General features: G+C 57.7%; 1 protein-coding gene across 1 annotated transcript; it reads right to left on the bottom strand.

Moving 5' to 3' along the window:
* Nucleotides 1–725: 725 nt before the first annotated feature.
* Nucleotides 726–21679, bottom strand: SLC4A9 (solute carrier family 4 member 9). Its single transcript, XM_013954529.2, has 21 exons — nucleotides 21366–21679; nucleotides 19166–19326; nucleotides 18748–18897; nucleotides 18438–18499; nucleotides 17789–17946; nucleotides 16087–16174; nucleotides 15617–15771; nucleotides 14883–14999; nucleotides 14398–14572; nucleotides 12993–13126; nucleotides 12496–12767; nucleotides 10270–10325; nucleotides 9844–10032; nucleotides 9413–9526; nucleotides 7719–7880; nucleotides 5224–5402; nucleotides 4578–4650; nucleotides 3260–3328; nucleotides 1996–2169; nucleotides 1243–1398; nucleotides 726–803 (listed from the first exon to the last, which is right to left on the bottom strand). Exons 1-21 carry the CDS (start codon nucleotides 21677–21679, stop codon nucleotides 753–755), a joined length of 3009 nt encoding a protein of 1002 aa, XP_013809983.1. The 3' UTR covers nucleotides 726–752.
* Nucleotides 21680–22533: the final 854 nt, after the last annotated feature.

Genomic DNA, 22533 nt, shown 5'->3' with positions numbered 1-22533 from the left:
GCTCCCAGGTGGTGATCAAACCAAGAGGAGCCTGTGGGCTGTCTAATGAACAGAGCCACTTTCAGGGGTTCAGCTGCTCCAGGTGCCTGGCAGCACACAGGAGTTAACTGCCTGGCATCGTTAAGGAGGACACAGCATGGTAATGTCATCACCCTCTCCTGCACAGCCTAGCTCCACCAAGCTGACGGATAGAGGCAAGTGCCTGCAGGAAGGAGGGAAGCTCTTTGGCCCCTAGGCCACCCTTGCATTGCCTTCTTCTCTCACACCGGACAGTGCAGTGAAGCTAGGCTGGCCATCTGAGCACCGTTCCCTGGGTTTGGGAAGGCAGGAGCAGCCCTGCTGCAGGCCAGGGTCTCCCTTCCTCAACCTCTCTGTGTCAGGGGCTGCAAGGAGCACACTGCTGTGAGGCAGCTCCTGGTCCTGGGGGCACCTGCTGGCTATGCCAGACAGGGCTAGGAAGTGCTGAACCCCTAAACCCAGCCTGTGCACTGCCAAAGCCCAGGCTGAGGCTGGCACAATGGACCCATGGGGGGCTGACTCCCCTCGGGCAAATACTGGCATGGATGGGCAGGGGTGTGAGGCCAGGGGAGAGGCTTCCCTGACAGGTTTGGGTCCATGCAATGCTAGTAGAGCAGCGGTAACTGCCTGCCATTGGGCCTCACATCTCTGCTGAGCTGAACAGGACTGGTAGGGCTGGCACCCGTGCCCATTCTCCCGTGCCCCTCACCTTGCCCTGCATCCCAGCTGCAATCCTAATTCACAGAGATGTTGATTTCTGGTCCTTGGCGATGCATCAGATCAGACTGGAGGGAGAAGTGAGGCCAGGAAGGAATGAGTTCAACAGCACTCCCAGTCCTTGGTCCGGCAAGCCACGTCCTCACAGAGCTGGCCTGTGTTGCCAGCTGTGGCTGGACCAAGCAGCTCAGTCCCAGCCAGCTGCTCAGGCCTGGCTAAGCTCTGGGCATCACCATGGCACAGGACATGCTCCAGCCGTGGCCCAGGTGTGCCAGCTTTGCTGCCGGCCCTGCTCCCTCAGCTGTTTCCCAGGCACGAGCACCCCTCACCTCAGGGCCAATCCATTTCAGCCAGGCTCAGTGCCTTGTGCTGAGGCCATTTGCTCCTCCTGTGTCTCTGGGCTGGAGTACCTGCTGCTCTGGGCTGCAAGCCCAGGCCAGGCTCAGCACCCCACACTGATGGGAGGGGACAGCTATGAAGAAGTGGAGCCCCCAGGATGCCACCTACCTCCTCACAGTCGCTTCCCTCCTTCTCCTGCTTCCTGGGCAGTTTCCCCTTGGTCTCCCTCTCAGCTGTTTTGGGCATGATGCTGTCCAGCCAACTCAGGTCATTCAGGGAGAAGATGCACTCCAGCCCCTTACGGATCCCCACCAGGGCCAGCAGCTGAGGCCAGGGCAAAGTCAGCATATCAGCATCATGGAGTGCTTGGGGCCAGAGCAGAGGCAGCGTGGCGCTGCCTGCATGGGCGCAGGGCTCTGCTGTGCCACCCCACCATTCCCCAGCCACATGCCAGGGAACAGCCAGAGGTGACGTTTCATCTGTCCATGCCTGGCCCGAGGGGACTGCACTCACACAGTGTCTCCAAAGTGGTGATGGTCCAGACAGTGCCGACCTGGGAAAGCCAGGCTGGTGGCAATGCCGTGCCACGGCCCACCGTCCTGCAGGGAGCCCAAGTGCCCTTGGGATGTCTCAACGCTCCCATACACAGCCCACCAGGACATGCACCCTGGGGTGCAGGGTGACATCCCACGACCCTGGCTGGGAGGCCTTCTTCCCTGCGCCCAGGGAGCCTTGTGCAATGCAAACACAAGAGCACAGGAGATGTGCAGGGGAGGGATCAGCGGTGTCCCGGGTGCATTTGAGCACTATGTCTGACCCAGCACAGGGCTGGGAAGGGCTCTTGATCGCAGGCAGCCTGTGGCTTAGTCTCCAGCCGGTGACAGGATAGACAGCACTAACCGATTAAAAGGGACCTCTTACCATCACTGGGAAAATAATAGCAGCTACGGTGGACTTGAGGACCCAGAGCACGGCCAGGCACAGCACCTGGATGAAGGTGAAGAGATGCACTCGACGCAGAGGCACATGGCGGAGGTAGGTGAGGTCTGGCTGGTGCTTGGCCGGCATCAGGAGCAACCGCACTCGTTCTGTGAACTGGCACGAAAGGACAGCAAACTTGTCACATGTAGTCTGGGGAAGGGATGCTGGGGAATTTTACATGCTCCCAGCTTTAAGGCAGCTGCCACCTGCCTCGCTGTTGCAGCCACCCATCGCTTGGGCCCCAGATGGGTGATTGCTTGTATGGTGCTGGGGGAGCCGTGTGGGCCCCATGCCACCAAGGGAGGCTGAGCTGGTGGCTCCTTGTGGGGCCAGCTTTGCGCACTGCTATTTTTGAGATCTGTCGTGGATGAGTTTATCTGATCAGTGCTGTAAAACCAGGGTCCTCTTACACAGATACATGATGGAGCAGCCACTGCCCCAAGCCAGGGAAACTCTCTCTGGGCAGATGTTTGAAAGATCTCAAGCTAGATCCAAACTGTAATCAAGAGATGATAACCACTTGATTTCCCAGTCTGAGCTCACAGCACCTCTCTGCAAGCATGTCCTCATTGAGAGCGGGGTAATACCCTCTCTGCATGCAGGAAACACTGCTTCTGCCCTCAAATAGTACAAAACCCCCGAATTCCCCAAGGAGAGGGAGGAAGGGAGGTTTCCCAGCCTATGATCCAGAGTAGGGTAATTGCAAGGAAAATTCATTGTTTAGAGAAAAAAGAGGTATATATTTCTGGAGCAGGGTTTTTTTTCCCCATGGGTTTCTCAGGAGGGGGACAGAGTTGGCACATCATTAACAATGCCAGGATCAAGGACCAGCAAGATCCCCAGCTCTGCCTGCAGCTCCCAGACACAGCACAGGACACCCCCATGGTTGCAGGGACCAGGTCTGGGTAATCCCTGAGTCCCTTCACATTTCCCAATACATCTGATCAGTTTAGGACTCACTCATACTCCCCAGCAAGCTGAACACTTCCATTTCCCTTCCCCTGCCCCAGAAATGTCCCTCTGCCCTTTGCTGTCCTGGACCTGTGGGCGGACATAGCAGTGGCACACTGCACATCCCGCAGATCTAAAGTCCAAGCTTTGTGCCATGCTATGTGGCTAGAGCTTGTATTGAGCAAAACCCCTTCATCCCCCAAATGTCGCCCTGCCACAGTCCAGCAGCATGTTCCACACAGCCCTTGCTCACCTGGATGCTGTTCAGAGCCACCACCCCCATGTGCAGAAAGACCCCGTACAGCACCGGCATCGGGATATACTGCAAAACATTGAGGTGATGTGTCAGCAGGGTGCAGTTTCCCGCTGGGATTGTGCTCACTGAGCTTCATCTCCTGTAAGAACAGTCTGCAGATGTAGCTGCATCATTTGCTTACTTCATTTCTAATGGTGCTGTTTCATTTCACAGCTTTTGCACTGTTACTCACCCAGCTTTCTAGCATGTGGTGGGAGCAAGCCAGAGATGGAGGACAAGGCACCAGCCCATATGGAGATGTGTCTTATGGCTTAGGATTTATAAATACCAGGGTCCCCAGCAGAGCAAAGACAGGCTTTCCCCTGGCACGAGTGACATGAGGGCCATCACTGAGCCATAGGTAGCAGGCAGCTCTGCGAAGCGGCACCAGGGCACAGCACACTGTGAATCATCCCTTGGCACTGGCAGCCAGCAGTGGTGTCCTGGGCCGGCCTGGAGCAGAGCAGCACCCTGCTATACCTGCTCACAGCTTTTATTTTTATCTCCTGTATTGCAACCTCATTTCCTAATGTGTGATCAGGTTCCCACCATCTGTGTTGCTCAGCACAATATATTTTTCTACCAAGCCTGGTCAGGTGAGGATGGATCTTGGGGGTCACTGTGCTGCTCCCCATGGACTTGCCATGCCTGCAACCTACCGGGGATTCAGGGAGGGCCAGGGTTTGGGGTCAGCTTCTCTGGCATGATGAAGGCATCAGTTTGAGAGGAAGCGTTAACCAGCATCCCTGGCTGGGGAGATGATTGCGTGGTAGTCCCCAATGACCACAGGGGAGACAGACCAGCTCACATGGGGGAGCAGGAGGTGGGAAACAGGGTAATGATGCAGAGAGTGACCCCAGCTGTGCCCAGGGACACAGGGCTTTCACAGAGATGCTCCTGCTGGCTGTGGTCCTGGGGCTGGAGAGGCCAGAGGGGCCGGCAGGCCTGGTGGAGAGAGGTAGCACAGCCCCGACACGCCAGCAGTGCGTCAGGCGCACAGGCCATCCCCACTGCATTCAGGCTGTACCCTTTGGCCTTTGCTGAGCCACCTTCCCACACAGCGGGAGGCTCCCTATTTGCCAGTCGATGTTTTCTGATGACAGATCAATTGAACGGGTGAAGGTTGCAGCTGGAGGGATGTCCAAGTTACGAAATGTCGGCCCCGTGGGCCCCAGTCTTGCAGGGTAAGGCCTCTCCCTTCCCCTACCCTCCCTGCCTTTTTTTGGAAAAGGTGCAAAAACATTTTAAGGCCAAAAACACAAAAAAGTTTCTGTACCTTGAGAATGGGCGCCATAAACACAGACACTCCTGTCAGTATGAAGACCACCAAGCCGGTCAGCCTCTGCTCCCTGTGGGCAACAGCATATGGGTCACAGGTGTCTGAGGAGTGCAGGATGCTCCAGCCCCCCCGGCAGCCTTGCAGAGAGCACCTTGGGTCTCTGGTGTGCCTGCCAGCCCCTGCTTGCCCTTGTGGTAGCCAAGCCACAGCAGTGCCTGAGCTTCCTCTCCAAGGCCCTGCTGGTGCCTCTTTTCTGCTTTGGGGGTGACGGTGTGTGGGAACCACAGGCAACATCATCCCAGGCCTTTGCAAGGCCTTTATCCTGCTGCTGAGCCTCTCCAGGCTGGCTGAAGGTGGCCAGGAGCTGCCGCAGCTCCAGGACACCATGCCGAGTGGTGGAAGGGAATGTTTTCCTATGGGAATTGTGCAGCTTCCCCAAAGGAGAAAATGAGCAGCCCCAAACCCAAGGCTAAGGACCTGCCGTATGCTGGACCAGGTCTGCTCATGAGGGTGAGCGTGTGCCCATCCTCCAGCTCCTCACAGAGCCCCTGGCAAGAGAGGTCTCAGGCAACAGCCTGAAGTGGGTAGGCTCCCACCCAGACCAAGGAGGAGCTCACTGCAGGGCCAAAGCTCTGGGTAATACCTGATACCCATGAATTTGGGCTGCTCGCCCGGAGCTGACGTTGTACTCTCCTTCTTGAGACTCTCCATATGTGCCAGTGAGATGACCGTGGCAGACACATACCAAGGAAGGCCCATCATGGAGGTGACAATCATGAGGAGGGAGACACAGAAGAGGTCCAGGTGAAAGCCTGCCCCTTTCTGCAACGAGAGACATCAGGACTTGGGGGGCGAGCCATGGACCAGGGCATTGGCTTGCCACTGAAGGGGCCTTCACAGGGTGCTGGGAGCAGGATGCCATCCTGGAGGATGTCACATGCAAGCCAGTCCCTGCTAGCCAGCAGTCCTGGCTCTCATGTCATGGTGAGGAAGCCGGGATGAGCTGCTGTCAAGGCCAGTGAGGGGATAGCTATCAGGGAAAGCCCCTCAATTCTAACATGAGCATCATCCATTGGCTCAGTGGAGCTGCGTCTTTGCCCCAGGAGCTCATGCTGCCACGACAAACCATATATCCTGGGACAGACACAGCTGGGGAAGCCCTGCCAGGCACCCGCATAACTCTGAAAGCATTTATAAATCTCATAAATCTTCAGAAGGAGCTTTGAATGCCCAAAGCTCAGCCTATGGTCCAATATCTGCACTCCTGTGGTGACCAGCCATGAAGCTGTCTGCTGCACCCTGGCCCCAGGAGCCATCCTCATCCCATAACCCGTGGGTCTGTGCAACATGCTGGCTGTGGTGACAGGCAGTCCCCCATCAGTCTCTTCAGCCTTTGCTTGTAAGGCAGCTGCTCCATACCCCTGATGATTTCAATTGCTCTTCCCTAACTGCACAACATCCCTCCAGAGCTACAGCGAGTAGGGCTGCACTCAGAGGTCAAGAGGTGGGCACCCCAATGGTTCCCCTGGTGGGCTCCACACTGCCTTCCTGACACTATCCAGCACCAGGGCCCTGTGTTCAGAGTTGGTGCTTTCCCAGCTCCCTCGACTCCTCCCAAATTTGGAGCTTGCCTGTCCCAGGCCAGCACCCCCCACTGCCCGCTCTGAGGCCTGTCTGGCCCTCTTGGTTAGCTTGCTAGGTTTCACGGGGTCCTTCTGCCTTTCCTCCCTACCAGCACAGCATCACGGTGGGTGCCTGGGAGAGCTCAGGCTCCCCTGCCACCCCAGAGGTCCCATTGCTCATCCCCTTCTTGGGGCCAGCAGTGGAGATGCTGGAGATGCTGGTGAATATGGCGAGTTTTCCTGGGGGTAGCCTGGCAGATCTGTCCAAAGGATTGCATCCCACTTGGATGACAAAGTAAGGCCCATGACACCTCCAAGACAAGACGGCACCTCCTCCCTGGCAACAACTGAGGCTCTGGGAGGGATGGCCTGTCTGGTGCAGGGCAGAGGCGGGCAGCTCTTCTCAGGCTCCTCAGCTTTCTCCTCCCCAGGGAAGGCCACTCTGGAGAGCAGAAAGGCCCTGATTGGCCCAGGCCTACCAGGCCTTCTGCAGGATGTGGGGCTCATGGCCAAGCTCCCTGGCATTGGCCTGGGTCTCAAGCAGAAAGGATTCCCTCCCAGGACATCAGCCCTGAGTGATGGTGATGCTGAGGGGGAAGGAGGAAGGTCATCCCATAGCTGCAGCACCCTTTGGCAGTTGTTGGAGAAGAGCTGCACCTCTCTGACACTCCAGCCTGCAAGGAGGAGGCCCTGGGCATGTGTTTGGGGAAGCACAAGAGGTTCCTTCACCCCCCCCCCCCCCAAGCCCTGTGGATGGGAATTGCTCCGGCTCCCAGCCTGGGGCCACATCATGGTCCCTTGCTCATGCTCCCAGAACCTCAGTTGTGCATACCCAGCCGCACGAGAGGGTAGGCAGGCCACCCAACAGGCTGCAGCCATCAGAGAAGAGGAAGATGAGTATGTCTAGTCCATCCCACTGGGTGAGAGAGGGGTTTGGAAGCAAAGGGAATCAGCAAAGCAAGATCCTGGCCCTGTCAGCCTGGGTGCAATGTGTTCCCAGCTCAGCGCTCTTGTCTCCAGGAGCACTGGGCCCCATGGCTGGAAAAGCCTCAGTCCTTAGCCCTGAGTATAAGGAAGGTCTCTGTCAACTCCCTGAAGGATGCACATCCACACTGTGCTGGCTCCAGGCTGGCTGCCTCAGGGAGCTGTCCTCCAGGTGGCTGATGCTGAGCAGCCAGGCCAGCTGGGCAGAGGTGCTGCCCTGGCCTTGGGCACAGGAAGCGTGTGACAAACCAGCTGGATGCAGCACCCAAAGGAAATATCTCCCCTGGCAGCTTTTGGATGGGCAGCATTGCCCAGGGGTTGGATCTGGCTGACTCGATGGCTGGTTTGGGGTGTACCTCTTCCCTTGGCACCCAGTCTAGCCCAGTACACACAGCGTGCAGCCTCTGGGGGGGGGGGGGGCTGTCCCCCTGTTTGGAGCTGGCAGGAGCTGCACTCTGGAATTGGGGAGTGTGAACCTGAGGAAACACGGCCACCCTGGCCTGCCCCTGGCCTGCCTCTGACCCCCACTCACCTGCAGCTTGTACTCCCTGCGGTTGAGGATGACAGCTGTGATCTGCTGGTCCATGAAGATGAGGATGGTGACAAGGACAGCAGGCACTACAGACAGCAGGCAAACCCACCAGGGGTTGGCTCCAAAGGGGGAGATGATCCAGCCCCGTGCAGGGTTTGTGGGCTGCAGCAGGGAGAAAAGGGTCACACTGGCCACCAGGCTTCTACAGGGCCTCCGCCACAGAAGGGCAAAGGGACCAGACCCAGCTGGGTATTCGGGCTGGAGCAATGTGGGTGCCCATAGGTGCTCCTTCCCAGGAAGCATGACATGCCCAGCCACCCTGCATGGATGTCCCAGTTCCTGCCAGAGAAGGGGGCTATTCCTTGGCACTGCCTGGGCTCCTGGCTGACAGCCAGGCACATCTAGAGCAGCATGTGCCCTCCTGGGGCTCTTGCATGGCTGGATGAGCTGCAGGGGCAGCAGCTGCACCAAAGCTGGAGGAGGAGGCTATGCATGTGGATGATGGTGAGCTGTGGGTGCCCAGAGCCTGGAGGCGGTGACAGCACATGCAGACAATGGCCCAGCTTGTGGGAAGGAGCTTGAGCTGCCAAACCCTCTCCCCACCCAGGCCCAGGGTGGGGAGCCCAAGCCCAGACTTGAGCTTGTGCCTCCAGCTCCAGTGTGAGCTGTGGCATTACCCTAGCAATAATGCAGGTGGCTAGTTCAGGACTAGGCCGGGCTATTTATAGACCACAGGACTGGCTGGGGCTTGAACCCTTCTCATTTGCAATGGTGCAGCTTGAATTGGTAGTGGGTTGAGGGGCTACAAGCCTGCCCTGCACTTCCACCTGGGACTGTGCTGATGGAGGAAGGATGCCAGGAGCAATGTGGAGCAGCCTCCTCTGAGGACACAGACCTATTCACAGGCAAAGCCTGTGATGCTCTGCTGGGGCACCTTGGCCTGACAGTGCAGAGAGGTTCAGGGGTGATGGACTGAGTGTGCTGCACCCAGTCAGGATGTTCGAGGGGGAGAGACAAGGAGATGAACTCTTGGAGACACCAGCACAGGAAGTTCTCATCGGTCCTGTGCATTACCAGGCTGCCCAGCTGGGCAGAGCAGGGTTGGCACATTACAGTGCTTGTGATGCTGGCCAGTTCTCACTGCATTGCACCCAGAGCCAGCTGGGCCAGGAGCACTCACTTCCCACTGAGGGAAGACACCAACTTTCCAGGACAGCCTGCCATCTCCTCTCTCCTCTAAGGTCTCCATGATGGGTTAGATGATGCCAGAGCCAGTTTGCAAGGTGAGGTGGTGGCCTCCCGCCAGCATGGGTGAGCCCTTGCCACTCCGCTCCCACAGCTTGCATGGGACCCGTCTGGGCTGGCCCAGCGGCAGGCGAGTTGGAGCAAAGGCCTCTCTTCTCCTGCATCTCCTCCTTCCTCTGGGCGGCACTCAGAGGCCTTACCCCTGCGTCTGGAGTGGCCTCCAGCCCTGCAGGCTTCAAGCTCCAGTTGCCTGAGCCACTGCCACATTGGGGCTCATCTGCCAGGAGGGCAGCTCCGCTCGAGACTGCTCAGACAAGAGTGTGCCCACAGGAGCACACCCAAGACCAGGCTTTCCCCATCCTGGGTACATGTTTCTGAAAGTGCTTTCCATGCACTTCCCCCTTCCCCAGACCCACTGGGAGTCTGCAGCTCCCCACCCAGCCCGTCACCTTCAGCTCACTGGGGACAAGGAGCTTGGGGGTCTCCAGGCCAAGGACCGCATCAATGGTGCAGAAGATGAGGATGGCCAGGATGATGGAGAAGTCGCTCACCAGCTTCCTAAGCTGAAGGAAAGCAGATGAGTTTAGCCTGTGGTTGGCTGGGAAGCTTCTCCCAGGAAGCCTGAGGCTGGGAGAGGGGTTGTTCATGCACCCCAGAAACACTCCCAGCTCCCGTGAATGGCCAGGTCAAGGTGGAGAGCAGCAGCTGAGGTTCCCAGGAGGCTGCGTTGCACAGGATGCCCAGATTTTGTCTCAGAACAACATTCCTGCCCTCCAGAGCTTGTGTCTGGGTCTCAGCCCTCAGGGTGCAGAGCCGGGGGAATCTCTTTGCCCTGGTTCCCCAGTGGTGACAGAGACTGGGATGAGGCAAAAATACTCACCATCGTGGGGAAGTAGCGGCTAGTCTTGAAGTGTTTGATCATTGTAGAACACAGGAAGGTGCCCCCAAATAGGAGGAAGGACATGAGAGTGACATCAGGCACGTAGTGGCAGCTGGCTCCCAGGAGGTGGCCTCCTTGGTCCAAACACTGGGTCCTGCTCAGTCTGGCTAGGGTGACAGCCTCTGGGTGCTGTAGAGACAGGACACCCAGGGGAGATGGGGCCAGAGAGGCCAAGGGGGACCAAAGCCAGACCCCAGGTGCTGGAGGAGGCTGGGGGTGGCAGGCAGGGCTGAGTGGGCCCTCAGGGACGTGATGCTCCTAGCATCTCGGGGCCAGCACGGAGTGCCCTGCACCTGAAGCTGCCTCCATCCTTGCTGGCTGTGGCCCTCCTCGCTTACCCTATAAGTATAGGAAAAGGGTCTTTACCTCCTGCGGAGCAATGGGCGAAGGGAGCAGTGTGTTGTTCCATGCTGAAACATTGCCTGAAAGAGAACAGCAGGAGTCAGGGTCACGGGAATTGCTGAGGATGTGTCGGTTGGGCTACAGCCGAGCCATCGGGTCTGGCTGGGACCACATCCCTGTCAGGACCAGTCCCTGGGCTCATTCCAGAGTGTCCAAACTGTATGTGGGCCTCCTCAGTGGGGCTGTTCAGGACATCTGAGACCCAAGAAATGACTCTGGGCAGAGGCAGAGACAGCTCGGCTCACAGCGAGATGTGTTGGCCTGGATGGTGCCAGGCTGGGGCTGACACCCAGGGTGAATCAGAGGGCCCAGTTCAAGGTTTCCCAGGATGCCTCCCTGGCCCAGGCCCTCACAGACCCTGCAGGGCTTCCTGACCTCCATCCCTGCTCTTTGGCATTGTCTCCTCACTGCCACACAAAAATTGTCCATCCCCAACTCTTCTCAGAGCCTATTTCCAGCTGCTCTGAAGTTCGCCAAACTTTAACACTTCAGGGTCATGTTTTCCAGCCCAAATGTCTGCCTTGGCTGGAAGGGTTTGGGAAAAGCTTGGCTGAAGCAGTCAGCCCACTCAGAGGTGAGGGTGGCCCTGAACTCTGCCCAGCAGTGATGCTTTTGGTGCATGGTGCTAGTCCCATCTGCAGGATTGCTGTAGCGGTGCAGACATGTCTCCTCCAGACCAGTTAAACACCCTCTGATTTCTAAACCAGGTTGTAAACTTCAGAGAAAGCCTGTCCAGATGCTGCAGGGCTTGCCAGAGTCCCCAGCCTCCAGTGACCCAAGGCCCCCCACCACTGCAAGAGCTGCACTGAGGTGTTCCCTGCTCCCAGCACCGCTGAGCCACCAGGTAGCACAGCCACAAGCTGGCAGTGGGTCTCTCCATCCCCACTGGTCTGCATGGGCTGTGGAGGCAGCAGAGCCACCAGACCTGAGCAGTGGGGTGGCACGGAGGAAGGCGCTGGGAGCTGGAGGGCAGATGTGCACCCCACATGGAGCACAGTGCCTTGGAGAAACCCAATGTGGAGCTGCTGGTTGAGGATAAAGGACAGTCTGGGGATGCTGGGGACAGGCCAAGGCCTCCACCATGCAGTGAGAACTGAGCTCAGTGGGGGGGCTTGAGCCCAGGGCAACCAAAGGGTGCACCAAATGAGTCAATGAATGCTACCTCTGCCGTGATGCCAACCAACTGCACACCAGGGCCCTGGAGTATGGAGGTGCTCAGTGTGAGTCCCTGGTATGTGGGTAGCATGAGCAGGGCCATCACTGGTGGCAGGAAGGCAATTCCAGAGTCCCATTGGGGAAGGGCTGGCCCAGGCCTGCTGCAGAGGCAGGATGGAGTGATGTTTCCAAGCATCTGGCCATGCCTTTGTCTTTGCCTGCGTCCAGCAAGCCCCAGGGATGCCCAAGGACACGGGAGTAGCGTGTGCCTGTATGTGCCCTGGCCAAGGGGAACAGCCAGCACGGGTGCTGGTGTGGCTGAGCAGGCAAAGACATGGGTTGAGCAGCCTCCCGCCAACACCTTGCTCTTCCAGCCATGAGAATTGTCTACCACCTGTCAGTTCCCTCATCCCATGTAGGAGACCACAGCCCTCCTTGGGGTTATTTATCCATTCCGCCCCCAGCCAGGCAAGGCCTGGCCAAGGCAGAGCCACCCCACATGGTGCCCAGGAGATGAGGGTACCTGCCATGCCTGGCCCAGCTCCATCACCTCCCTATGGCCCTGTGCCAAGGAAGGCCATGGCATGGCAAGGCTGCCACTGCCCAGCAGGGTAAAAGCTTAGCCTCCAGCCCACTGCTGGCACACAAAGCCCAGCTACAGGAACATGCCCATCCTGCAAGACTGAGCTGGTTTTGGCAAGGCTGAGGCTGGCAAGGAGGCCAGTGGCACTGGCTTGCCAGACTGCAGCAGGGAGATCCAGGGCTGCCAGGACTGGGGCGTTGGGGAGCTGGGCTTGGGGGGCTCTCATCTTGCTACAGGCTGCAGGGTCCCAGCAAAGGGGCAAGGGTGGCAGCCCAGAGGTCCTGAGCTGCTGGCCAAAGCCCAGCTGGATCCAGGACACTCACCCCCTCAGGCATGATGCTGATCCCATGGCTTCCCTGTACACCAAGTCCCGGGGGCCCCTGCTGTGACTGATGTACTCAGCACACAGGCCAGGAGCTGCCAGCAGGAGGCTCACCCTGCTCAGGGCTCACCTGAGCTGGACAAGTTACAGATGCAGTTGTACAAGGTGACATCTTCAGTCCTGTACTGCCAGTTGATGGGGTAGGTGTCTGCCAGGCTCACCATCTTCTTCATGGAGTCATAGATGAATATCAGGCTGATGAGGGCACAGAAGCCTTCTTCGGTGAAGCGGGTGAAATACTGCACCAGGTAGCTTGCTTCGGTGGCGACTAAGACCAAGCCAAAAAAGGCCACCCAGAGCCCAATCCAGAGTCGAAACTCCAGGTAGTCCAGGTTGTAATCCCTGGTGGGAAAGGTTGGCCCAGACTCTCAGTACAGCACACACCCCACAGGATGTTAGCACTGCTCACCCAGAGGCTGTGTCCCAGCCATGGCCAGGATCAGGGATTAAACTTTTGGCAGTCCAGCAGCAGGCTGGGGTTCACTAGCCTCTGGGCTGGGCACCGGACTGCAGCAGGATGGGGGAGCTATCACCCCTGTGTAGCCATCCCACCAGCATGCTACTTACTCACTGAAGGAGAAGAGGAGGCGCTCAAAGACCAGCACAGGGCCAGTGCTGCTCAGGATGGTCAGAGGCTGGCCAGCAAAGAGGCAAAAGATGGATCCAGCAAAGGCAGTGCCCAGAAAGCTCTCCAGCACACCCTGAAATGTAGAGGAAAGCGGTGCTAGGCCCCAGGCATGCAGTGGGGGCTGGGAGTCCCGGGCCCGCCAGGGAGATAGGCCACAGGCAGCTCCCTGCATGTCCCCACACTGTCAGCTTGATGAAGGCCACCAGCGACATAAGTAGCAGGAGGCTGCAGCCCCATGGGCCAGGAGGCGGGTCTTGGGAGGGAAGGAGATGCAGGGTATGCAGGCCTGGTGCTGCCAGCTCAGAGGGATCCCAGTTCAGGGAGCACCTGAGGGCCCACAAGCCCTCAGATCTGGAGCCCCACAGCACTGAGGTCAAACAGGGCTGCTCAGGTGGTTGGAGACTTACAGCTCTAGCATGGCTACAGGTGATGGCACCCTCCTTACAGATGGTATCATCCTGGCTACCGGTGATGTCACTGCATCTCACTGACACCCTCATGAATAAGGGAGGGAGGAGTCTGAGTGGTCCCTGAGGAAGTGGGGCCTCCTGTTGATGTTTAGCCCCAGGGCTGGCTGCACTGAGCCCTGCTCAGCTCAGGCTTTAACCACTTGACCTGCTGGTTACTGTGCCAGCAGCCAGATAGGAGTGTGATTTCCCCATGTCATAAAGTAGTGTGTCTTACGGTCAACCACTACCCTGCAAGTCCCTCCTGCCACATCTGAGCTCTGTGCAGAGACATCAGAGACAGCCTGACAGTGGGTTGGGACTCATGGTCTCGTCCCACCCACTGGGGACTTGTCGGAGATGTGGAGCTGTCCCGGGGCTGTGGTTCCCCTGAGCCCACAGCTGGGGAGCCTCCCCTGAGCCTTCCTCCTTCATGGTCTCCTGACACTCCAGCAGGCAGGCAAGCATGCCTGCTCTCACCGTAGGACTGGATGGCAAGCAGGAGGCAGGGCTAGGCCACAGTGTGCCCTGACTCCTTGCTGCCTCCCCCAGGAATAGCTGCCCCAGGGAACAAGGTAGGGAGAAGCTCTGGCGTGCAGCATCCCAGCTCAGTGCTCAGGTCTGGAGAAGTCAGGGAAGGATGCACGATTTAGGCATTGCTCAGGATGCACAGGGCCAGGCCATCGCTCCATGGGCACAAATTAGAAGTGAGTTCAAATAAGACCTTTGTCCAGTTTGGGTGAAGTGGTGTGTGAGCAGGTGAAGTGTGTGGGGTGTTTCCCCTAGACAACACTACCATGCAGGAGGCTCCCTGCCTGGCACCCTGGCACTGGAAAGTCCTGCCTGCTCACCCTGCAGGAAGGCTCTCGCCCAGTGAGGCATCCTGCGACACACCAACCTGCATGTTAGCAGTCGCATCCCCCAGCATGCCCCCGAAGGTGATGGCGTTGGTGACTGTTGCCAGGTAGATGTACAGGACTGCTGAGAGGCACTGGATGTGCAGGGCATCAGAAAAATCACTCCAGTACCAAGGTGCCTTCCTCCGGATGTCTCTGAGCAGTCCTCCAAAGAGTCTGCAGCCAGCACGGCAACCAGAAAAGTCACAAAATTAAGGTCTCAGACCAGTTGCTCCAGTCAGCCAGACCCACATTAGACACAGGCCAAACCCAGTCAGAGAGCTGCAGAGGGACAAGGCCAGTCCCTCCCCATGCCCAGGGCTGCAGTTTGGACTTGGTCGCCCTAGCCAACGTGCCAGGGAAAGCCAGCGATCTTCCCATACTAAACCAGGACTGAGAAGGTGGCCCAAGGCATTCACCCACTCTGCTGCCTGCCAGCCTGGAGCTGCTGTGTCTCCCATCAGCTTCGAGTCCCCAGTGCACTGACCTTCCCGTCCTCTCCAGCTCTTCACCAAAATGCGGGTGCCCTGGGCCAGGTTTGTCCTCAGCAGCTGCTGTGTTCCTGTTGCAGGGAGATTTCCACTCCCACAGGTGCGTGGACATCCTGAGACAGAGCCAAGAGGAACCCAAACAGGCAGCTTTCAGAGCAGAGTTGTTGGGGCCTGGCTGCATCCTGGGGATGCACTCTGCAAAGGGACAGGGAGGATGGAGAGTGGACAGAGATGCAACTGGAGCTGGTGAGACCTTGCAGATCGCCTTGCAATGATGATGAGGAGAAGGAAGACAGCTGGCTTTCCTCTGCCAGCTGGCAGGCAAGCCCTTGAATAAACCCTAGCAGGACCAGTTTTGGTAGGAGAGCTGGGCAGAGCAGAAGATGTCCTGCTTGGAGGATGAGATTCATACCTACTTACTGAAACCCAGTGTTTGTGGTGGCTCCTGCATGCATGGCACACGGGGTGGTTTAGCCATTCCCTCACTGGTGAGGGCCACCTGGGATAGCAGGACTAACAGTACCCAGGGCTGCAGTTGCCATCAGCTGGAGCTGCAGAGGGGCTTGGCTGGGAGAACTTCACTGGCAAAGATTGGATGCTGAGTGGCTTCTTCCTCACAGAGCCCAGGACTCCAGTGTCACAGACCCTCAGCAGAGCTTTCTGAGTGGGACCCTCCACTGCTCCCCAGAGGGACTGGTGAAGACTGCTGGGAGCCCTCCCCCCAGGATACCTTTTGTGCAGAGAGGGCAGGCAGTCTGGTGGAGGGATTCGGGCACTGGGGTCCCATTTTCCGGGAGGCAGCACAGTCAGCTCATCCAGGAATTCATTGATCCCTGCAATGAGGTCTTCTTGGTGCTCAGCCTGCTGGGCGACCCTTTGGAAGAGCTGCAGGGAGATGTGGTGGATTAGCCACTGAATCCCTGCGTTCAGCTACTCAGAACCTTGCTCCCAGTGGGCAGACATCGCCAAGAGAGGCACCCATCCAGTTCAATGCAACAGCTGCTCCTAAATCCCATCCAAAGAGCTTTGACCAATCCAAAATCTTTGTTTTTTATCCTGGGCAAGGGAGGCAGCCAGCTCATCCTTTCCCCTGCCCTCCTTGCTGCAGCCTGCTGAGGAGTCTTGGGGTGCTTCACACAGCCTCAATCCAGCCCTGTCCCACCTGTGGTTGCCCAGAACATTCACTGCATCCAGGCTCACCTCATCTGTCAGCAGCGTGGCCATGGCCCTTCCAATCTCATGGTAGGCTTTTGCTTTGGCTCGTGGGCCCAGCAGGATGAAAAGAAACCTACAGAGAAGAAAGTAACCCATGAAGGGCCCCGTCTGAGTAGACTTCTCCTCTCCTGGGAATGCTTCTCCTGGGGGCAGGGCACCATGCAGCAGGGGTCCTGGAGACACAGGTTCTCCAGGCTTGAGGGGCTGCTAATGCTTAGTGTGGTCTCCCCAGGACACAAACAGGTGGGTGTCTACCCTGATCTGGGGAAGTCAGTGGGCAGAGGAGTGAGACACACACCTGCTGCCTGGTGTTTGGGCACCCTGTTCACCCAGGAGACTGTGGGATGCTGTGACTGCAGTCAGCTCACAGGGTCCATAGAAACATGGGCTGCTGTGAGGAGGGGAATGGCTCTTTGGGGCAGAGAAGGGGACAGCTGCTCAGCTGGGGATGTCTGTGGGTTCATGCTCATGGGAATGTTCATGCTTGCAGGCAGGACACAGGAACATTAAGATTGGGAAGGAGAGCTTGCCAGCTGCATGGGAAGCAAGGTTTGGTAGGACTAAAGGGACATGGGAGGAGTTTAGAAGGAGAACTCAGAACTCTTGAGCAAATATGGCTAAAATCCCACACCTGGGAGGGGAGCTGCAAAATAAAGCCCATAAGAGCTGAGGAAGAGGGGAGAGAAAGGAGGTGAAAATGTCAGAGAGAAAACAGAGGTCATAGACAATGACATAAGCAGGAGACCATTCCTAGAAGGTCTACAGAGGGAGAGCCCATCCACACAAAGCCCTCCACTCCTTTGCAAAATTGGAAAAAATGGCTACAGTCATGGTACCCAGGGGCTGTGGAGTGGCTATAGTCATCATATCCAGATCAAACACCCAGAGACAGACTAGGGAAACTGCTGCCACAGCAGGAACAGGGCTGAAGGCAGCTCTAAAGAGCCTGCCCCAGCCCTGATCTGTGGTGTCACTCTCTGCCCCAAGTGACCAGGAGGTGGCAATGTCCCTCCTGAGCCCTGCCTGTCTCCTCAGTGTGCTTCCTAAGGAAGTCTCCAGTTCAGAGGGAGACACTGACACTTTCCTGTTACGGCTTTAAATTAAGCATTGTTCAACCACGGAAAAACACCTCCTGCCCCTGCTCCTTTTCCCCTAGACCAACAATGCCACAAGTTAAAATATGAACCACTCTGATGGTCTGAAAAGCATCCCACCAGGCCAGCTTGACAGGAGAGAGGCAGGAGGGAGAGAGATCCCTAGAAATCTCCATTCCTTCCCAACCTCAAATGGAGGTAAGCATTGGCATTCCTGGGCAGTGAGGGGACTGCATCCAGACCCTCCTAAAGAGGACAGTGAATGCTGAGCCCAGGTAGGGACAGCCCAGGAAACATCTCCCCAGACTGCCCAGCAACTGCTGACTCTCTGCTCCGAGCTGTGAAAAACAGAATGGGAGGCAGTGAGCTGAGGCTTTGGGACTTGCATACAGGCTCTGCACAGGACTTTGGGAGTCTTAAAATTTGCTTTTAACAAGCAAAGTCTCATCCCGTGTTGCCAAGTCTAAATGGCTATTCTGTGCTCCCAGTTTCAGAGGCGGAACAATGCAGGAGGGAGCAGGGGAGACAAACAGCAAAGGGGGCTGCAGGGCAGGGAGCAAGGGCTGCAGGGTTACTGGTCATGCTCTGGTTACCTGCTAGGGAGAGCGACTTCGGTGAGTGCACCAAGGGCCACCATCTCCTTGAGGCGAACGAAGGCGATAAAGGGCTTCTCCAGGAAGTCAACTTCACCAACGAGCACACTGGCTACTTCAGTCCCCAGCGGGAGCTTCTTCTTGAATTTGTTTTTCAGCTGAAAACGAAATGGAAAGGAAGGTCCGCGTGGGATGATACCTGGCATAGTATCGTTCCATGCTACAGTGCAGTTGCTCTCCCTCTGCTCAGCAGCTGGGGCTCAGGATGCGATGGCTGCCCTGGGAACGGGGACCCACTGGCAATGAGCCCAGGCCATCACATTGTTTCCAACTTCTAACCTTGTTGGCTGCCTCATGCCCCCCCTTTGCCTCCCCAGCTGGCTGCCTTCTGTTGAGCCGCATGGCCCTGGGGAATCCTGCCTCCCTCATAGAGAGGACACATCAGGGAGACTTGGTCCTGTAGAGACAGAAGCACATCCTACTCCATAAGAGCTGGTCCAGCATCACTTCACAATAATACTAATACTGTTTGCAAGCAGAATTTTTCAGTTTGCTTTGGGTTTTGGCCAAGAAGTTGATATATTGCTTGGAAAAATCTTTTCCCTCCACTGATAACCTGATCTTCCGGCCCAGCTCCATCTTCCCTTACCTGCTCCTTGAGAGGCGTTTCTGAGAGCTGGGCTCTGGGATCAGACTGGTTTTTGGCCTTCTCTGCAAAGAAAAGGGCCAAGCAGCAAAATACAGGTGCGATCAAATGGGCAGCATTGATATTGCTCTGAGTATGTGGCGCAGAGGTGTAACTGGTGAGACAGCAGTGTCGTGACCCAGCGGTCAGGGCTGTGCATGCCAGGGGAAGCCCCATGCTCCACTTAGCTCTCCCCACACCTGGCCCCATCTCAGTGAAGTCCCACGTGAGACCCTGCAGCCAGGATGGGAGTGCAGCCCAGCACTGTGCCTACCTCTGCAGGGGGAGAGGCTGAGCTCGGCAAGAGTCCACAGTGGGGATTTGGTGGCCTGGTGCCGGGGCTGGCAGAGCAGCAGGGCTACCAGGCGATCCTTCAGCTCGGGCCGCAGAGCTCGCTCCTCGGGCTGCCTGGAAAGTGCCTCATCTGCGACATGGAAAGGGATGGTGCTCAGTCCCTCCAGGCCCTGCTGTCCTGCCAGGGGCTGGCACCCAGCTGCAAGCCCACAGGGGGCTGGCCCCTGGCCTGCAGCTTTGCCAGCCAGGGGAAAAACCCTTTTCCTGGGCTAGCAGAGAGTCACCCCAGGTAGCTGGCTATCAAGTGTCAGTGCTTTTATTTAGGGATTTCCTGTTAACCTGGTCCTACTCCCAGGAACAGCCCATCCCATGAGGTGACCTTTGCCTTTCTCACATACCGATTATTTCCTTGAAACTGTGGGCATCCAGATCCAGGAGGACTGTCCCCTTCTGCAGGCACATCCTCAGCTCAAAGAGGCTGTGCAGGGGGAGGGCTGTGACGTGGGGCATGCTCCAGCGCTCCCCTCCATCCTCCACTTTCTCCTCAAACTTTATCCACCTGCCAGGGAAGATGCACTGGGTCAGCAGCATGAAACAGGCTGCTCCTGAATCCCATGCCAGGCAGTGGGAGCCAAAGATCACGCCCATTCTGGAGCTCGGCACTGGGTTGCACTAGCCAGGAGGGGATCTGGGGGGCCAAGGAGTGGTGGTGGGATACGTGAGTGGCAGCACCATGGGGCACAGAGGGCCCTTGGGTGCTGGGCCAGGCAGCGGCACAGGCTCATGTCACCGGAGTGGCTGGGCAGCCTGAGCAGGCCTGTTCCCGCACTAGCCGCGAGCTTCCTGTCAGGCCCCATGCGTTGCTTTGATCTCTTCGTTAGCAGGATTTCATGAGTCCCTGCAGTTAGCAGCACTCACTGGAGTCAAAAGGGAAGCATCTGGAGCTATTTGCCATGGTCAGGTCGTGCCAAGTATTCAAAGGCCAGCACACACAGAGCTTTCCTTTGTGTCCACGGGCGGGCTGGCTGCTCCGAGCTGGATGCCTGCACTGCGGGGTGAGAGTGTGCCCCAGCAGAACGGGTTCCCCTGGACATGCAATGCCAGGCCGTTCCTCTGGATAGCTCAGAGGGAAGTACGCCGAATCGCTGGGGCCACAGCACAGAGCCTGGGAGCCATGGCAGGGAGGAGAGGGCTGAGTCCTGGGGAGAGTCATCACAGCCCAGGGCTTTGCGGCTCTGGGGCCACTGGTCCCAGTTTCACCCTCCAGATGCCAGGGCAGGCCCATCGCTGTGCTGAGAGCCCCTTGGCACATGTCCCTTTCTCCCTCCTGTGCATTTCTGCCAAGCTGCGCTTCTCGCTCCCCTGGTTGGCACAGCAGGGTGGGACCTCCCAGCCATGCTCCTTCCCCATGGCAGCACTGAGCCAGCCCTTGCCAGTGCTGTCACTGCCCTGGGGTGTCCTGTGACTCCCAGACAGGCCCACCCCAAGCTGCTGCTCTCTGCCTTTGCCTCCTCCCTGACACCATCCATCCCATCTCCTCCTGGCTCTCGCCCCCTGGGTTATTTCCAACTCCTGTTGCCTCTGTACATCTGAGCCATTTCCAAGTCCTACTCCTGCTTTCTCCCTATGTCTCAGCTTTTACCTGGGAGAGCCTGCCCTATGGCCAAGCCTTTTTTCCAGGCCTTTCTTGCATCTTTTAGATAAGAAACCAGATCATCTGTTTCAGGGCTGCGTGGTGCAGGCTTCAGGATATGTGCACCAGCAGTCATGACCAGACACCTAACACCCACTCCTAAGCTGAGATTTGGCTCCCTCTCCTTTCCCTGCCCCTGGGCTGTCTCAGTCTCTTCACAAAGAGCAGTGCAACCCTCTTTTTTGCCTGCTTATTTCGGGAAGGTTGCATCCATTTCTGGGGAAGAGCTGCCCAGTGCAGCTGGACTGCTCATGCTCACCACCCAGACTCTTCCCTTGATGTTAACACTTTGCAGGGTGTATCTTTCCCCCCAGCTCTCCCATGACACCCCCTTTTCTCTTATTTCCCCACAGTGATTGTGCTGCTGTGCCTTCAATTTTGCTTCAGCCAGGGGGCTGTGTCGGGCAAGTGCTCAGACTGGGGGAGCCAAGAAAGTGCTGTCCCCCTCCCGGCCCACAGCATGGTCACTGGAGCCTTGGAGAGGCAGAAAATGCAGAAGCAGAACTAAGGAAATATGTGTCCCAACTCTGTGCAAACTGTCAGGTTACTGTCTGCGGCCCTGCCTGACACCATGCTCTTGCGGGTGGCAGAAGCTTTCACATGAAATGAGTCATTTGAAATTGGGAAGAAGAATTTCCTGGAAGACACAGTCTGGATAGCGGAGGGGTTAGAGCAAACTGAGCACCCCTGATTTTGAGCTGAAGCTGCTGTTGAGTAATCATTGCATTGCAGGGCAGGGAAAACCCTCACACAGCACTGCCCCGACTGGGTGGCATGGCACCCAGGCTTCCTTGAGCGCCTGATGTGGGCTCCACCAGAGGTTGGACAGGGGATTTTAAAGGCTATTTAAGCTTAAGTTCCCAATGTATCACCAGCTGGGCCGACCCTTGCGAGGAGGTACCCACCTGGCTGTCTCTCTCCACTCCAGGCCTGCCGGGCTGCTGAGCAGCTCATTGAGCTGAACGAAGAGCAGCGGGCATCTTCTGTCACCTGCCTCCTCCTGCCGCAGGATGGCACTGACTCGCTCAGTCGCTGAGGAGACGCTCGAGGTGAAGCTATTGCAGCCAAGTGCCTGGCAAAGGACCCCAGAGCTGCTGCTTGCAGACCCCTCCAGCCCAGGCTGCAAGCGGGTGTCTACCACCTGGAGAGCTGTGTCAGCCTGCCCGGGTGCTTCGGCTCTCATTGTGTCCAGCACCCGCTGCCTGGGGCCCACGTGCATGGTCTCTGCTGCACATCCACCCCTCTGGAGGTGCTGGCACTCACAGGACCCTGCTCATCGCACCTTTATAAAAGCCACAAGCCTGTCTGAGCTGGCCACGAACCAACACCCAGAAGCCAAGCCCAAAACAGCGTTATCAAAACACAGCGGTCAGCTCTGCAGGCCCTGGCACGGCTGGCTCCCACTGCCCCTGGCCGCCCTCCTGGGTGCAGGTAGTGGCTGCCCAGGCTCTCTGCACCGAGCTCTGGCCCCACTCCTTTCCAGCCCAGCACCACGTGAGATGCCAAGTGGCTGCAGCTGCGGATAGTGCCAAAAACAGAGCTGCAGAGCAGGAGCAGCGAGGCAGGCCCCCAAGAGCCCCGAGGACAGGGCTCGCCTGAAGTCTGGCCGCTGGCATCCAGGATGTGATGCTGCCTTAACCTCCCCTCTCATGCTGCTTTGCTCCCTGCTGCTCCCTCTCCCAGGCCTTTGCCATCTCGCCATACTGGCTACTTGTTTCAGTGGGTTTCATTCCAGATCTGGCAGTCCTGGGGCTGCTGTGAGGGTAGCTGGAGCGAGGGACCTGGGGAGCCAGGTCTGCCAGTGAGTGCATTAGAGCCTGGGGCTCACAGGCCATCCTCACCCCACCTTCCCTGCCCCTGGGGACATCCATGCATCCTAGATAACTGCCCCTTAATCTTTCTCTGATGGCTGCGCTGAGGACAGGGTCTGGCCTTCCTGGTTCAGTGCATCAGCCCCCACCCTCTCCTGCTTCCTTCTCGGGGCCCAGGGCGGACTGTGATCTGCCACAAATCCATCTTGGTGCTCTTGAGGAATCAGTGCTGTCCCGAGCCCCCTGCCCCCTCCCAAACCCC

Source organism: Apteryx mantelli, chromosome 14, assembly GCF_036417845.1.
Source record: "Apteryx mantelli isolate bAptMan1 chromosome 14, bAptMan1.hap1, whole genome shotgun sequence".
NCBI lineage: Eukaryota > Metazoa > Chordata > Aves > Apterygiformes > Apterygidae > Apteryx > Apteryx mantelli.
This window is presented reverse-complemented; position numbering and strand designations above follow the sequence as displayed.